An 18,906-nucleotide genomic window follows, 5' to 3' on the forward strand; every position below is an offset into this window, starting at 1 on the left:
AGAGTGCCCCATGTATATTTCTACCACAACACAGATCATCAGATCACGGATTTGTCTAGGGTAAAGACTGTGTCTTTGCATCCTTTCAATCACAGGTTTAAGAAGGCACAGCTGGAATATAACAGGCTTTAACAAGTTAGCTAAATGAAAAACAGAATAGTACCACTTACTAGCTATATGAATATAGGGAGAAAAAAAACATCAGTCCACCAGAAATTATCAGTAGTTCTGACTATGCTGTTACTTTGTTGTAATAATCAAATGCAACAAAAGATGAGAAATGCTGTATAAATTCTATGGTTCTATATAAATATAAACACACTATTAATTACCTGTTGTAATTATTTGGTAAGAACTGAGTCTTACCCCATTAGGGAACCATAACTTTACCAACAAAATGAGGTAGAAACATTAAAATAAATGCTACGGGTTAGATGACGATAGATAAAATAATGATGAAAGTGCCATGAAAATATGGTAATGGAGGGACAGATTTTAACTGGAGCAATGCTGAAAACCTTTTTGGAGGAGGTGGATTTAAGCTGATCATTGAAGAAAAAGTAAGAGTACGACAGGTAGAGGTGTAGTGAAATGAATTTTATGTATGAGGAAAAAGCCTCTAAGATGCCAAAAAGTAGACTAGTAAATTAGTACAGTTTACCTAAGGTGGGATAGTTACAGTAGGGAGTGGAAAGTAGAAGACTGTGAGTATATAGTGGATAAACAAAATGTGATATATACATACAATGGATTATTATCATTCATAAAAAGAAAGTTCTGATATATCTATAACACGGATGAGCCTTGAAACAGTACATTAAATGAAATAGGCCAGACACAAAGGGACAAACACTGTATGATTCCACTTATATGAACTCTCTAGAAGAGGCAAATTCATAGAGACAGAAAGCAGACTGGAGTATACCATTCCAATGGAATGCTGAAGGATGGGGAGCTATTGCTTAAGGGTATACAGAGTCTCTGGTTGGGGTGATGAAAGTTTTAGAAATGAACAGTGGTGAGGTTGCACAACACTGTAAAGGTAATTAATGTCACTGAACTATACATTTTAAAATACTTAAAATGACATTTTTATGTTTATATATGTATTTTTCTTAAAGACAAAAAAACAAAAGAAAAAAAATGAATGGGGGTAGAGATCAAATTGTTGACGATTTTAAATTTTTACTTTCTCCATATGCAATGGAGAACCACTGATGGTTCTTTAAGAAGGAAAGAGGCACTCTGGTGGCATTGTGTTAGTCTTTAAGGCAGATATTGAAGGAAGAAAAATTATTTAGCAGTACAGATGAAAAACACTGAAAAGCTGAACTACAATATACCACACAAATAAAATTAAGAGGACTTGATGGGTAATTAATGGGAAGGATGATGGTGAGGAAAAACTGACAGTATATCTTAGGTGTCATGATTGGGGGGAAAAAATCTTTTAATTGTAAAAAATCTACAAATCTATTAAAATTGGTGGTATTATATCCTCACAGGTATTAATCTTAAAAGCACTCCCTAATAAACTTCCTGCAGGCGAATTTCTGTCTGAGTCTGCTTCCAATGGAATGCTGAAAAACAATCTGCAATAGATACTACCTAATGCTTAAAGATAATAATAATGCTGCTATTTGTAAGTTTCTTTTCTACAAGTTCTGCAGCTCTAAGTAAAGGCATTCAAGACTAAGTTAAATTATTTTTTAAAATACTATTTAATTTTAATATATATTCTTACCATACTCACAAAGTGATATTTCTTCTTGAAAGATTAGAAGAAATACTGAGTAAATTTTTTATAGATACTTGGTATCTGTAAAACTGAGTAGTTCAATTACTCAGTAACTGTGTGTGCCTATATGTGAATATATTACAAATACCAGCAAATCTGGATTTTGCTTACTGTATCAATTATATTGACAAGTCAGTGAAATTCCTCTTTGAAATGTTTATGTTTAGTCAGTAATCTCTACAACTTTCAAGTCTTTTCAATTAGCGTTTCAGAGGAAAACTAAGCATTCAAAAATCAATCACTATATAACTTTACCATAAATATTAATACCTGACTCACTATTTATTTTAATAAAGGTAATTCCAAGTGACTTTATGATATGTTCTTATAAACATGTATGTATATTTATCTGATCATTCAAATAGATATTATGTCTATATCATATATCTATTCAAGCATTCTTCTGATTCTGCATAGAGATGCATTAAGTGGGCAGCTAGATTAGATAATTAGAACTTTGTGAGTCTTTGTGAACATTTGGTCAGCTTTATGTTTAGAGTAGTTTATTCTGCATACCATATAAATTGCAATACTACTCTGAAATTACCTCTTCTGGACACAGTTCATGTGTGCAACTCATAAAATGAGTGCAAAGTAGTGGGAATGCAATTGAGTATCTTGACTGAGAGGGTAATTCCAAACATTGTTGAAACATCTTCTCAAAAGCACGACTATAAAAACTATAAGGAAACAAAAATTAGAATCACAATTTTTATAGTTAAAATTAAAATTTTATGAAACAGTACCTTATAATTAATTTAATTTGATTCAAGTGAGCAAAAATTACCAACTGTAGCATTTATTCTCTTAGGAAGAGAAAAGTTATTTTTCCAAAGAGTTATCTCTTACACACCAATAATCATTTCAGAGTAATAAAAATATTATTTATATAACATTAACACATTTTTAAATAAAAAAATTAAAAGAGAAGATAAACCATATCTATGGCATATGAATATACGATATTCAAATCTTACATCATCAAATTTTATCAAAGCTAAGTCACTATCAATTGTAAGAAACACCATTATTTTATGTACCACTAAGAAAGAAAAACATTGTCAATTAAACAATGACACACCATCAATTTTAAATTACTTCCGGATTTAAGAGATGTTAAATCTAAAAGAATGTGAGGTGATAAAATATAGTACATCTTGGAATAATGAAGACAAACAGAAGTAGTAAACATGTCTTTATCTTGGATATGACAAAGTAAGAATGTGGTTAAGAGAAAATATGGATAAAAATTAATTAAATGACTGAAAATTTGCAAATTTTAAACATTATTCAAAGTGCCTTTATTTCCCAGAAAGAGAAGAGGAATTTCTGATTGCTGTATCCTTCTTTTGCAATAGGAACCTTTCTGTAGCTCAAAAATACCTAAACGTAAAATGTTCCGTTTTCTTTCCAAGGTAGCCTTTGGGTCAGACAATAGGATAGGGTACCAAATAATCCTTAAAATTCTTACAAACTTGTTATGTGATAATTGTGCTTCATGAGTTGCATTAAGAGATCCCTATGTCTTCCCCGCCTGGCGATTTGGATTTCTTCTGTAACACTGCTAATTAAAGCCATACTACAAACTGCAAAAATCATTGTAGATTGATTTTTTTCCCCAAAAATAAAAGCAACGAGAAGCTTTTCATAATGATCGTTATTCAATACAAAGAAACTATCACTATCCACTGAGACTATCTCAGCATTTTAGAATTAAAGGAATCTACTAGACTATTCCCATCAGCTTCCCTAAAGGAAAAAAGGTTAGGAAGCAGAAACAGAGTTGTTACTGTACAGCTCTGAAGTAAGAATACTTAAGTTTGAGTCCTGACACTACTGTTTATTAATTTTATTACAATCAAGCTCACTTATTCATTTAAATATTTATTAAGTACCTACTATATTAGACATGAAGGAAACAAAAATATGACCATCTTCAAGAACCATATTATGGGGCTTCCCTGGTGGCGCAGTGGTTAAGAATCCACCTGCCAATGCTGGGGACACGGGTTCGAGCCCTGGTCTGGGAGGATCCCACATGCTGCGGAGCAACTAAGCCCATGCGCCACAACTACTGAAGCCCGCGCACCCAGAGTGCGTGCTCCGCAACAAGAGAAGCCACCGCAATGGAAAGCCCACGCACCACAACGAAGAGTAGCCCCTGCTCGCCCCAACTAGAGAAAGCCCGTGCACAGCAACAAAGACCCAATGCAGCCAAAAATAAATAAATAAATTTTAAAAAGAACCATATTATGTGGGGGAGAAAAAGAGTTGTAAAGTACTAAGTATAACAAAAGAGCTATATGATAGAAGCAAAGGAGAGTGGAGCACAATGGAGGCAATAGTCACCACATCATCATAATACTAATGTCTTAACTTAATACTGCAGAGTGAAATTATGTGCTATTTAATATCCAATGTTTGCTCTATTTGACCCTGATCCAAAACTTTTTTCCTTTAGTCTAATGACACAATCTGAAGTGACTGTTTTTCACCTCCTCAAAGAAAGTGTAAAAAATAAATTCACATCAGTAAGAGTTGCTCTTATAGAGAATTAAAAATAGACACAAAATCCCAACTTGGTAAACTTCATTCTATTGGCAAGTTGTCCACTATTCCGTTTATTCTTAAGAGTCTACTACTGAACTGTACTAAGCACCACACTAACATAAAATAATCAAGAAACATACCTTTGGATAATAAAAATTTCAAATTCTGATTTAAAGAAAATTACAACATACCAAAATATGGAGAGATCTGATGTTTCCACCAACATTTCCACCAAGGAATCTACCATTTTTGTGTGAAAAATTATTGTATTCATCATCTTTCCAAGTTCTCTGTGATCTGAAAGACTAAGTGAAGCCTTAGAGACACTAGTATATGCCTGTAAAAGTAAAGCAAAAAACAAAAGTAGTTTAGGTAATGACTTTAGGTATAGAGCAAGTCTACAGGGGGGAAAGGAAAAAAAAAAAAACACCCACTACTGAAAAATACTTAAAGTTTATTATGAGCAACATCACCTTTTAAAAATTGTCTACAGTGACCCAAACTTGAAATTCCTATCAAGAATTTATTTAAATAAACTGAAATTCTGTCCATAAAACAGAATCTAATACATGGGTCATTCATCTTGAATGCCCAAAATAAGTGAAGTTACAATATCAAAAGTATAAAACAACGAATTGTCATGGTGTTCCTACCAAAAGAGGTTTTCAATCTATTTCAAGAGAAAACATACATAGGAAACAGTAAGATGAAAGTAGGTATTGCACATGTTGATTCAGGGAGGTTTTAGATTATACTGAATCATTAAAAACTGGATAACATAACACACTGTATTAACTGATGGATTCTAGAAAACCACTGTGAAGATGGTAAAAATTAGTGTAGGTTGACCAAAAAGGCGATAGGTCTTAACCAAAACCATCAGGATAGGTTGTGAGGAAAAGAAATTCCACTAAAGAGGTACCAACTCACAGAAAGCGAAACCTGCCCACGGACGGTGGACATTTCAGAAGGGTGGAGAACAAGAATAGGAGGGCTGCCTACAGAACAAAACACTGCTCACTATGGCCGCGGTTAGAGTGCAGAGAAGAGAAAGGAAATGGTGAAAGAAGAGATTCAACCAGATCCTGCAGATCCTTGAATATCATGTTAAAGAATTTAAACTTTTCGGTGAACCACCGAAGGTTCTGTGTGATGGCTAATTATTGTTTAGAAAGATTATTCTTTGTGGAGGGGGAAACAGAGAGGGGTGGGCAGAAAGGGAACAGAAGGCAGAGATCTTTTAGGAGGAAGTGGTGGCAATAATCCACACAGGATTATGCTATGGTCTAGGGTCGTACAGTTCAAAAGTGTTTAATCTGGGAATGACTAGATGTGATAGGCAACAGAGAATTATGGATGGTGGCCAGGGTTCTGGCTTTTGGGAGACATTCCTTCATAAATCTCATATGTGTGCCTACACACCCTGCTGGATATGCCAAAAACGCAAGGCCCAGACCACTCACTATCCAGGCCATTTCTGGGGGTTATATTTGCATCTACCAAACTTGAGAAATAAAGAAATGTGTCCCTCTGGAACAAAGAGCAAGTATGCTTACTGTTGATGACAAAACAGAGAGTTCCTCAAACTCAGTCCTCCTTAGCTGCAAGATATGACCAATGCATAGCATTCATCTGGGTCTCTCTGTACTACCCACACGAGACAAGGAAACAAGGGAAAAATGATGTGTATATACTGATGTTCATGCCACTTCCTGTGCAGTGAATTAAGTCCTTTGTCTCTGATCCAAGACCCCCATGTCTTCTGCTAGTACCCATGAAACATTAAGAGACTAAATAATTATTGCCTTTTAAGTAGGATAAAAATCAAACCTCAGCTTCTACAATGGGAAATCTCAGCTTCTACATGGAGGAAAGTACCATTCACTGAGGCAGGCACATCACAAAGCAGAGTTTTATATTTTGTTGTTTGTGTCTGCCAGTAAAGGGAGGAGAAAGAGGAATATAATGGCAATACTCTAATGGCAAGATATATTCTGGATATTCATCACAAACTAAGTCTAATGGAAGTTTAATTTACCTTTCATCAGATTTAAAGTATAAAGAGAAACCAGTAGTGGCCATGAGTTCAATAAAGACTTCCATTAACTGAGCCTCATTTTAAAAATTCTGAATTAAAATATCACTGTGAAAATAAATTCAGATGAAATAGATGGTGACAAAATGAGATAATTTGATTTAAAACACTCATTTGAAATGCGTGACAACAATGGAAGAAGAAACATACATTACTAAAAAAGAATTGGTTTAAATAAAAGTCTAAGATTTGAACAAACCAAGTAAATTAGAAGGCAGAAGAGAAGAAGCTAAATGAAAGAGTGACTAAAGATGCTTAGGGGACTAATGAGACACAGTGGAATGAGATGCCTTAGGAAGCAGAAAAAAATGGCAGAGAATACATGTAGAGAAGGAGAACTCTTCTTTTAAGACTACAAAGACTCCAGTGAAGGCACAAAGCATATTATAACATTCTCCCAAATGTTTATCCTTCTAGCCCTGCTCCACTCAAGAAGTGATATCTACAGAGCTCTACATCTCTCTCTGGCCATATGCTTATACCTAATAACTCTTGTCCTTCTACCAGATCACTGATCAAACTCAGATCATTCATATCTTTTGTGAAGATATTGATATTTTCCTTCTTGTAGTAATACTTTACACTAAAGAGTTTCTTTACTTGCCCTTTCCTGTGTAAGCTATTTTCCTATTCAAATTCTACCTATCTTTCAATGTCTGGGTTAAAACGTTGCTTTCTCTATAAAGCCATTACTAGCAACTCCAACTTGAAAAAAACTTTCTCCTTCCTAAGAAAACTATAATTAATTGTTAATCATACTCTGTCGGTGGCATATTTTAACGTAAGCTTTTAGATTTTTAAACTGCTATTTAATTTTTCATGTTTTGTGCCTTGTCTTCATAGCCAGATTTATAAAATACCCAAAAGAGGATTTGTACTCTTCTACAGATTATATAATACTACCGACAATATTTTATCTCCTGCATCCTATGGTCTAGTCTGTAGTCTTAGAACCCTCACTGTTGACCTGCTCTTAATAATCTCTGCAAACCTCCTACATTCTGGACACTGCCTCCCACCTCACACTTCTGCCCCCTTTTCCTAGTTAAGACTTCTCTGGCTTAGTTTTATGTCCCATTATTTCCTTCCTTGGTATGTTCTGACTTATTATCACTAAAAAATAAGAATCTATTATGCAATAGAAAGGGGTTGAGTGACTGTATGTCACAATCCTGGTTAAGAGCAATGTTACGGGTTGAATTATGTCCCCCAAAATTATAATTCTTAATACCTCAGAATGTAAAGAGTCTTTATAGAGGTAATCAAGTTAAAATGAGGTCATTAAAGTGGACCCTAATCCAATATGATCAGTGTCCTTATAAAAAGAAGAAATTTGGATACAGAGATAAACAAAGAAGGAAGACTATGTGAAGAGAGATAGCAATGTCATTACAGTGTTGCATTTATAAGCTAAGGAAAATTTAAAAATCTCACAGAGGGATATATCAATTCTATATCTCTAATGCTCACTCAAATGCTTTATATTCTGCTGTATGACTGCACTGGACAAAGGTACAATTCTCAAGTAAATTTTTCAAATGAATAAGTTTAAGAATCCTGGAAGTATTTAATAAGGGTAAATTTGAAATGCACCTAAATCTCTAAAATTCTCTGAACCTAAATGTTGGTTTAGGCACTCCCACAAACTAAGAGTAAGAGACTGAAAGCAGTTCAAACTTTGTGACAATGACTCTTTAAATTTTTGATGTGTATATCCTTTGGCAGAGTAATTCCACTTCTATTTTCATTCATTCTATAAGCACTGCTTATGTATTGCTTCATAGCACTTTTTAAAACAAGAAAATGTTAATTTCTAAACTTTATTTTTAACTGGAAGAAAATAACCTATAATATATACACATTAAACATTTTGGGATGGTGGTATCTCAAGTATTCTTTCCCTGATCTCCCACTAACCAGCTCTACAATCTCAGGCAAGTTACTTAAAACTGTGGCTTAATTTATAAAATCTTAATTTCTAAAAATATGCTGCTGTAGAACACAGAGCAAGAGACAGAAAAGTGCCTATATATTTTGACATTGGAAGGAAAGAACCTAACAAAAGCAAAAGCACCTCAGGGAACTAAGCAGACTGCCAGAAAAGTACGCTCTTTCTGTGAGTCCTTCCTGAGACTGTATTCATCTAAAAATCTCTTCCTCAAACACATAGTGGTTATATTTTCACTTTTAATTAAAACACTTTTAAATTTTTTTATGTTGCAGAACAGTATACAGTATAACCTCATCTATAGGTTTGAACACCTAAAAGGATACTGCATAGGCCAATTATTAGAAGTTAATATTTCTGGGGAATGAAACTGGGAAAAGCGCGAATTTTCCTTTTCTACGTTACCTCTGGATACTTTGACTTTTTATAATGAGAACATATTATTATTATTTTTAAATATACAGTTATTGAAAATACCATGCCACAGTTTCCCCATAATTACTAGAAATATTTAAGGGGCAATTAAATTCTATCATTAAATTTACAGTACATACAAAAATTTCAGGCTTGAATTTTAAAAAGTCCTTAAAAACTATTTATGTGATGGTTATATATTGAATAAAAACTTTTTAAGTCTAATATCATTTATTTCTGCATTTCAGAAAAATTAAGCTTTTAGCACTAGATCAGGGGATGGTAAACTATGGTCTGTGAGCCAGCTGCTTGCTTTTATAAATAGTTTTATTGAAACACAACTATGCCCATTTGTTTACATATTAAATAAAGCTGCTCTCACACTACAATGGCAGAGTAGTTCTAACAAAGACTACGTGGCCCAAAAACCTAGTTATGTAAAAATTATGATACTGTATTCAAAAACTTTTATATTGGTATAAGTGAGAAATATATTTATCCAAATTTAACAACTAGTACAAAATGTGTCTTCTATATATACAACTCAATAGCAAAAAACCAAACAAATCAATTAAAAATGTGCAGAGGATCTGAATAGATCTTTTCCCAAAGAAGACATACAGATGGCCAACAGGTACATAAAAAGATGTTCAACATTACTAATCATCAACTCACACCTGTTACAATGGCTATTATCAAAAAGACAATAAATAACAAGTGTTGGTGAGGATGTGGAGAAAAGGAAATCCGTGTGCATCACTGGTAGGAATGGAAATGGGAGCAGCCATTATAGAAAACAGTATGGAGGTTCCTGAAAAAATTGAAAATAGAACTAACATATGATCTAGCAATTCCATGTCTGGGTATTTACCTGAAGAAAATGAAAACACTACTGCAAAAAGATATCTACACCCCTTTGTTCACTGAAGCATCATTTACAATAGCCACAACATGGAAACAACCTAAGTGTCCACTGATGGATGAATGGATAAAAAAGTTGTGGGGGACACACACACACACACACACACAGTGGAATATTATTCAGCCATGAGAAAAGGAAGGAAATCCTGCTATTTGTGACAACATGGATGGACCTTGAAGGCACTGTGCTAAGTGAAAGAAGTCAGACAGAGAAAGACAAATACCATATGATCTCACTTACATGTGGAATCTAAAATAACAAAAAACAAAACAAAATGAACCAAAAAAACCCCAAACTCACAGATACAGACAACAGATTGGTGGTTGCCAGAGGCAGGGAGTCAGGAGTAGGTGAAATGGGTGAAGGTAGTCAAAAGATATAAACTTCCAGTTACAAAATAAATAAGTCCTGGGTATGTAATGTATAGGATGGTGGCTATAGTTAATAACACTGTATTATATATTTGAAAGTTGCTATGAGAGTAAATCCTAAAAGTTCTCATCACAAGAAAAAATAAACTTTGTAACTACATGTGGTAATGGATATTAACTAGACTTACTGTGATCATTTCAAAATACACTTATATATTGAATCATTATGTTGTATACCTGAAACTAACAGAACGCTTCATGTCAATTATATCTCAATATAAAAGTTTCTTCCATGAAGTAAAGACTATGTTAGTTATACGAAAGAAGTCTTTTCAATAGGTGTACAATAATGAATATTTTTTTCATCCTAAGTTATGTTTTCATGTTAACTAAGGTATTCAATAACAAAACAGAATGACAATGAAAATTATTCTTACCTGTAATCTAAACCAGTCTAATCTCATTCCTCTGAAATCAAATACTTCCCCGTCTTCAACTACAATAGGAAAAAGATTACAAAGCAAATTAATCTAATTAATTTGTAATTAATATAATTTGTAATAATGTAATTATACATACCTATAATCACATTTTAAAATTTAAGAGCTAAGACAATTCCACTTCTGGACATATATACAAAAGAATAAAGGCAGGGTCTGGAAGATATGTGTACACCAATGTTTACAGCAGCATTATTCACAAAGCCAAAAGGTGGAAGTACCAAAAAGTCCATCAACAGATGAATGGATAAACAAAATGTGATATAAACACAAAAATGGCACATTATTTAGCCTTAAAAAGGGAACAAATTCTGTCACATACTACAACATGGATCACATGTTGAGGACATTATGCTAAGTAAAATAAGTTAGTGACAAAAAAAGACAAATACTGTACAATTCAGTTATGTGAAGTATCTAGAATAGTCGAACTCATAGAAACATAAAGTAGAATAGTGGATCCAGGGGCTGGAGGGAAAGGAAAATGGGGAATTGTTATTTTACAGAGTTTTAGTTTTGCAAGATGAAAGGTTCTGAATATTTATTGCACAACTATGTGAGTATACTTAACACTACTGAACTGTACACTTAAAAATGATAAGGTAGTAAATTTCATACTATGTTTATTTTACTACAATTTAAAAATAAAAATAATTTAATAGGTAAGAGCGAAATAATTTTCATATCCTATAAAGATGATGATAAAGGAGGCAGTTATGCTAAGAGAAGTGTAAAGTACAGACTTCTCTCCTAAACCCTGTGACTCTCATTTTGCTTACATGTCAATTTAAAGGACCTAAAATAGAGCATGAGGAATCCTGTGAATAGAAACTTTGGATAGCATGCTGCAGTTCCACAAAATAACTTTATATAAACCAAACACCACCAGGCAAGGTTACAGTAGATTCATTACTTAAGTGTGATAACTATAAAGATTAATAAAACTAAAATAAATTTATTACTCAGAAATTTTCAAGGTTTCTGATAACTTTTACTTAAATATTATAAAACTAAACATCATATCAGTCTACTGGAATAGAGTATTCAACTAATGGAGAGGCAGACATCAAGTTTTGAGATGGACAGACCTGAACTTAAGATCCTACTGTACTATTTAACATCTGTTAGAGTGTGGGCAAACCATGTTAAATAATTGAGAGGTTAACCCTCAAACCTTAAGTTTCCAAATCTGTCAAATAAAAGTAATAACAGCTTTTTAACACTGATGAGGATTAAATAGGATAATACATATAAAGTGCCTGCCCAGATTAACCATTTTATTAATGGTATCCATTATTGTCATAGGTAATGCTTGGACCAAATATGCACTTTGTTACGATGTGGGGTGCTCATTTTTCTTTATTTTTTTTTTTATATTACAAAATGCTTTTTCCCCCCTGCTGAATAATAAGAAATGTTAAGCTGTATGTCTCATGATTTTTATAATCATCACACATCCATTTTGGAAACCTTTGCTTCAGTACGAACAAAGTTAAAACAAAAGAGAACAGGTTAAACATGCCCAAAAATAAGGTAAGTAATTCTGTAAAAACTAACTGCTAAATCCTCTCTTTAATAATCGAATTTGAAACCTGATTACAAGAAAATATGTTTTTATTTAAAAGACTTATTACCTTGTTTTACACTTAGAGAAGTCATAGTGTTCACAAAAGAGGACATGATGATTGATTCATCTTCAGGGCAAACAGAAAGATTCTGAAAAACAAAAAATAATGATAAAAACATCCAGCTGGGAAAAAAACTCATAGGTCCATCAACTGGTAGATGGATAAACAAACTGGCATATCCATAGTATGGAATATTTTTCTGCAAAAAACATTCCTTTCTGGAATGGAAGGTTGATACACACAATAACATGGATGAATCTCAAAAACATTATGCTAATTGAAAGAAATGAAAAACAAAAAATTATATCATGACAATTTCATTTATAGGAAAAACTTTTTTAAAAGGCAAAAGGTGACAAAAAGCAGACAAGGGGTTGCTGGGGGTCTAGAGAGGGAATCAACTACAAAGGTGCAGAAGAAAACTTGTAGTGTTGGAAATGCTCTACATCTTGACTGGTGATGGTACATGAATGAATACAGTTGCCCAAATTCAAACAGTACACTAAAAATGGATGATTTTTATCGTATATAAATTTTACCTCAACAAAATTAGGGCCAAAAAAAAGCCCTCTCAAACTGGCTAAAAAAAGTGAATATTTGATAACTGCATGTAAAGTAGATGCTAAATGATAAACTTTTTAAAAAGTGGATGCTTAACTCACAAAAAGCATAAACAATTTTCAAAACATTAAGACTTATACAACAATGTAAACGTACACAATGTCCTATACTGTACACTTAAAAATGGTTAAAATGGTAACTTTTATGTTATGTATATTTTACCACAATTAAAAAAAAACTAATACCTAATACAATGAATTATTTTAACAGGTTAATCTTAGTTCTAAATTTAAATCGTAACAAATGGTTAAAAACACTATGCATATACTTTACAACAGAAGTGGGTGGTAAAAAGCTCAGACATTTGAGTTAAGACTTGAGTTCAAATAGTGGCTCTATTACTCATGAACTGTGCAATACTGATCAAGTTACATAAGGTCTTTTTTCTTCACTATACCTACCGTCACAGAGTTGTTGTACAGAAGTAATATACTATCAATAAATTTGCCAATTATTAATATTAGTATTATTAGTGCTGCTGCTACTACTACTATTACTATAATCCCAGAAAAAATAAAAAATTAATTTTCTCAGTATTGTTAAAATCCAGTTTATATAAAAGACACCAAAAGACATGGAGTGACTTAAAAATTCTAACACTTTAACATAAATCTGTAAAATTTATTAATAAATATCCAACTAGTCATAGTAAGTTTCAAAATGCCATGAAACCAGGAGTCTGGTTTACTTTTTAGATTGTGATAGCACAGTAGCCTTTGGTTTATCTGGTAAGTAATAACTATTCAAAAAAAAACTGCAGCAAAGCAATAACACTCTAAGGATAAAATCAGCTTTTCTATTCCCCCTTTTAATAGCCATTATTAAAGGAAGCATATGAGCTCCATCTAGTGGATAAAAGAAATAAAGTAGTTTAGGATAGTAAACTATAAGCTGTATAAAATCCAGGGCAAACAATTACATGAACAATTTTTTTTTTATTTGCATTTTTAGGTAAGTTTGAAAGAAAATTCGGATTTCAAAGTACGGTTATTTATGTGGAAAATGAGTAGTTTTAGAGTAGTCTTAATGTAAAGAGAATTCGTGCTGCTCTTCCTCTCTTAGCTTACATATGTTAGCTTATAGTAGTTTATAGACATCTGTGATTTTTTAAAATGAAAACACTGAAATATTATTTTCCTTACAGTCAATTTATTTGGAATAAAAATAAAAAGAAATCTATATTAAGATTAAAAAGACTGAATCAAGAAATTATGGAAAGCAAAAAAATGAAAAAAAGCTAAGACTAAAAATCAATAGAGGAAAATCCAAATTGAAAATAAAATTAGGACATTTTATTAAACTATGATATCTAGATGAATTTTTTTTTACTGGCCATTCTCTAACACACTATGCAAAAAGATTTATCTTCTGTTTTCCTCTAATACTTAATTATCAATTATAATGTCTCCATCAACTCTTCTTTATCTCCATAGCCACTGCCCAAGTTCAGGCTCCCAATAGCTCTCACTTAGCCTACTATAGTAATTTTTCTTCTGATCTCTCTGCATCCTCACTTGGCCCCCAGCAATCTATCGCCAACACTGAGTCAGGGTGATCTTCCTAAGTATTAAATCTGATTTATGACTAACCTCCTCTTTTGCAAGACCCTCTATAATTTGGTTACCATACACCTCCACCCCCAAGATAAAGAATTATTCCTTGCATGTGTTCACTATGAGCTTTATACACACGTAAGTAAGCATAATGCCCATCACACTGTACTACAACAAAATGTTTTTGCCCCTCTAGACGATGATCCCCTTGACAAAATATGACCATGACTTATTTACATTTGTATCTTCACCACTTGGTAAAAGATTAATTTCGTAAATGTTTACTGAGCAAACAAATCAGTTATTAGAGAGGCGGGAAATAAGGAACAAAAGGGAGAATATGACATAATTTTTTACCTGCACAAGTTCATTGAGGACAACAGCATCAAAGCCAGAAAGGTACTGCACGTAATACCTCTGCATTACAGGTCCATATTTCCTTACATGTGCTCTAAGCTCTTCCATGTAAAATATTAATTCAGCAATGTGCCTTTTTAAAAAAATTCAAGAAAAATATTGCAAAAATTAAATTCACTGTCATCAAGGAAAATATGAAATGCCTTTGATATTGCTACATTAAGTTTTTTCCTTAGAAAAAGCATTGTTAAATATTTAATGTCAACTAATTTCTTTTTATATTATTTCATATAAATAAAGAAATCATGGAAAGCAAAAAAAAAGCTAAGAATAAAAAACTGATAAAGGAAAATACAAAATAAAAATAAAATGAGGACATCTCATAAATACATCATTAAAAAATCATAAATGAAAGAAGATTACAGTATTAGGGAGAAGTAAGATTTTTCTGTATGCTCTTATTTCTCTGATTCATTTATCTAACTTGTATTGAGGGACCGTGGACTAAAATGAGAGAAAGATATTACAAACGACACAGTTCCAACTCTGTTAGGATTCTTATTCAAATTTCTGTGTAGTACATAATTTTGAAACATGAATTCCATAAGAAATACTATACTATAGCAAGAAAACAAACAAGATGTCTATGACCACCTAGAGTACTAAAGAGAAAACATTTAAAGCCCTAATTCTAAGCTAAAGTTGACTTTGCACTGTAATTCATACCACCTAACGATATATTATAAATATTCCTCCATTATGACAAATATGAAAAGCCTTAAAAAATGTTTTTAAAAATAATGTCACTTTAGTCCCCAAATTCTATAGCCCATAAATCAAAATATACAAAAAATATTTTTTTTAAATGCTGCTAACTTACTTATCTATAAAGTCATCTGCACTCTTCTTTGGCATGTTATCTGCATGACGAAGTAGCCAGATAATTTCATCACGGGCAAAGGATAATGCCATAAAAACAAAAAGTGCCTGATAGATATTAAAAAAATAATAACATTATTTACTCTCATGCAACAATTAAAAACAAAACGTATTCATAATCTTTCTCCAAGTGAAAAGTCATTAGCAAAACTGATAATACCAACTTTAAAAGACAGAAATGAGAAAACAGAAGAAAACTTCAAAGTATGTATCAGGGAAAGCATGCACATAAGCAGGATGTGAGGAAAATGCAGGAAGGTCTGATTTACGAGTGCCAAGTCAGCAAATCCACTCTCAGCTAAATATAAAATCCTCTTATGTAGTCCCTGACTCAAAGTTTAGTAAAATTTCACAGAGAGAGAAGAAAAAATTTTTTTAAATTTTAATATGAGACACTTGTTGTAGCTGAAATAAGAATTAAATCAATTACCTTGGGACCTAGCAAGCCAGGTTGATCAGAGAGGACAGTAGCCAATTCTTTCAGTGCAGACCTTAAAAACTTGCGTCTTTCTCTGTGCATTGAACCACTACAGGGAAAGACACTCACCATTACAGTTTATCTGTTTCTAGTAAACTTATTATTGGCAATTAAATAACATCATTTCAGGGTCAACTTCCAAAGTTTTCTTAGGAAACAGAAGCCCTTACAAATATCTTCTATGTGTTTGTCATTAAGTGACTTTCCAATCTCATCTTTATCTCTGCCTTACTTGTGCTGCTTTTTTAACTATGTTTATTTTCTTCTCTCTAGCTATCAAAATCCTACCCAAACTTCAAGACCAGTCCTTCAAGAAGTATTTCCCAATATACAGATGTCTATTTCTGAATAATTTCTGCCAGTTTAGTACCATAGAGACTAGCACTCTATAAACTAGACTGTGAAATCCTCAAAAGTAAGCACTGTTCTACTGTATACATTTGTCACCCCCACATAGAGTCAATAAATATAACTTAATAAATATCTGACAATCTATATCCTCCTTTATTAAGTATATTCCTATTAAATATATAAAACTGACTAAATAAAAGCTATATTCAATTAAGGTATTGGGATGAAATCTATTTGGTGCTACTGTTCAAAAACAGAAAGATGAGGAAAGGATAATTATAAATATTCATGTACTAGGTATCTTAAAAATAAAATACAAATTAGAAAAATTTATTCTCACACACTAACAAGGAAAAAAAAATCATAGAATATTCTAAAAATTCCAACTCCTCATACTATTCAAAATATACACCATTCCAAAAAAGTTTTAAAATTTAGATAGTTGCAAAAAATAAATGGCCACACACACACCATATGCCAACAAACTAAGTATTGATAGAAGAAATATGCAACACCAGAAATTAAGCTGTGACACAACAGATTAATTTTAGAAGACACATTAAAACCCAATCTTTGCCTATGTGACCTTAGGTTCCACCTCTCTAAGTTTCAGCTTCTCATCTATAAAGCAGGGATGATGACAGCTGACTCAAAAAATACATCTTTCATGATGCCTAATATATAGTACCTTTACAATGCCAGTATAATTCTAACGACAAGCTCTCTTTTAACTGACAATAATAAACTCATCTGGTGTAATATCTAAGAAGAAAGTGGGCAAATGTTTTGATTATTTTACTACACAGGGTCGCTGCAAGGAATATTAACATCGAGAGAAAATATGGAGTACTATGGCACGTGTTAATGAAGGATAAGAATTACTACTCCTTACTATTTATAACTGTTTTATATAATAAATAAAGGGAATAAAAATGCCTTACTTTTTTTTTTTTTAAACATCTTTATTGAAGTATAATTGCTTTACAATGGTGTGTTAGTTTCTGCTTTATAACGAAGTCAATCAGTTATACATATACATATGTTCCCATATCTCTTCCCTCTTGCATCTCCCTCCCTCCCACCCCTCTAGGTGGTCACAAAGCACCGAGCTGATCTCCCTGTGCTATGAGGCTGCTTCCCACTAGCTATCTATTTTACATTTAGTAGTGTATATATGTCCATGACACTCTCTCACCCTGTCACATTTCACCCCTCCCCCTCCCCATATCCTCAAGTCCATTCTCTAGTAGGTCTGTGTCTTTATTCCCGTCTTGCCACTAGGTTCTTCATGACCTTTATTTTTTTTCCCTTAGATTCCATATATATGTGTTAGCATACTGTATTTGTTTTTCTCTTTCTGACTTACTTCACTCTCTATGACAGACTCTAACTCCATCCACCTCATTACAAATACCTCCATTTCATTTCTTTTTATGGCTGCGTAATATTCCATCATATATATATGAGCCACATCTTCTTTATCCAAAATGTCTTACTTTTAAAAGATCTTTATAAAAGATAGCTGAGACACCATATATCTGCCTAGGGTCTAACACATGAATAAATCATAATCATATTTTATGTAGGTCAGGAAAGAAATTCTAACACGCTCCAAAGTATGTTATTTGTACTAGAGAATGATTTTATAATAATATAAGCACTTTATTCAAGTGAAAAAAATGCACGGGAAATAATATACTACAGTTAGCAATGAATAAAGATGATTTAAATTCCCAATATCCATTTTACAGCCTAAACCTAAATTCTAAAACTTCTTGTGGTTTTATATTTTTACCTGTGACTAATGGTGCTTATCTTTTCTCTGCCTTATAGAAATACTGATGGATCAGATGTTATCTCTACATTACCTAGACTTACAGGAGAAACTATTCTATATAAGTATATCATATATAACAATTAAATGAAATATCAAATTATTCATGAGAAAATTGAAAAGTTGTTCAAACATCTTAAATACATTAATTTCTAATTTAAGTTATCTATATATTTACTAATAAAATATATTTACTAAAATTTGGGAAAGGTATGGGATTAACATACTTTGAAAAGTAAATATTATTTGGGAGAGTGTAAAGATATGTCAATTTTCATGAAGTATCATAAAAATCATCATAACTTGCAAAATACTGGCACCAAAGCATAGTGGCAATAAGAGAACTGAATGATACCAAAATAAAGTCCTCTGTATGGTATTCCTTAGAGCATTTTTAAAAACAATTCAAAAATATTTAAAATCTGTCTGCATTAACACCAATACAGAGGTGTTGGTGTTAATACACTGTACTCTGGTACAGATACAGAGGTTATAAACTTATTCCTCATTGGTTGAAAGTCCTTCACTTCTATGACCATATCTTACA

The 18,906-nt window shown here is 32.5% G+C and overlaps 1 protein-coding gene across 1 annotated transcript in view; it reads right to left on the reverse strand.

The window, feature by feature from the left end:
• Window positions 1-18,906, reverse strand: part of NCKAP1 (NCK associated protein 1) — a 95,406-nt gene that overhangs the window by 29,593 nt on the left and 46,907 nt on the right. The window contains exons 11-17 of the mRNA XM_059928282.1: window positions 16,127-16,223; window positions 15,638-15,744; window positions 14,758-14,890; window positions 12,233-12,314; window positions 10,536-10,594; window positions 4,540-4,685; window positions 2,346-2,478 (exon numbers count right to left, since the gene is read on the reverse strand). Of these exons, the coding sequence (XP_059784265.1) occupies window positions 2,346-2,478; window positions 4,540-4,685; window positions 10,536-10,594; window positions 12,233-12,314; window positions 14,758-14,890; window positions 15,638-15,744; window positions 16,127-16,223 (757 nt within the window). The remainder of the gene's footprint in view (window positions 1-2,345; window positions 2,479-4,539; window positions 4,686-10,535; window positions 10,595-12,232; window positions 12,315-14,757; window positions 14,891-15,637; window positions 15,745-16,126; window positions 16,224-18,906) is intronic.

This window comes from Balaenoptera ricei, chromosome 7, assembly GCF_028023285.1.
Source record: "Balaenoptera ricei isolate mBalRic1 chromosome 7, mBalRic1.hap2, whole genome shotgun sequence".
NCBI classification, from domain to species: domain Eukaryota; kingdom Metazoa; phylum Chordata; class Mammalia; order Artiodactyla; family Balaenopteridae; genus Balaenoptera; species Balaenoptera ricei.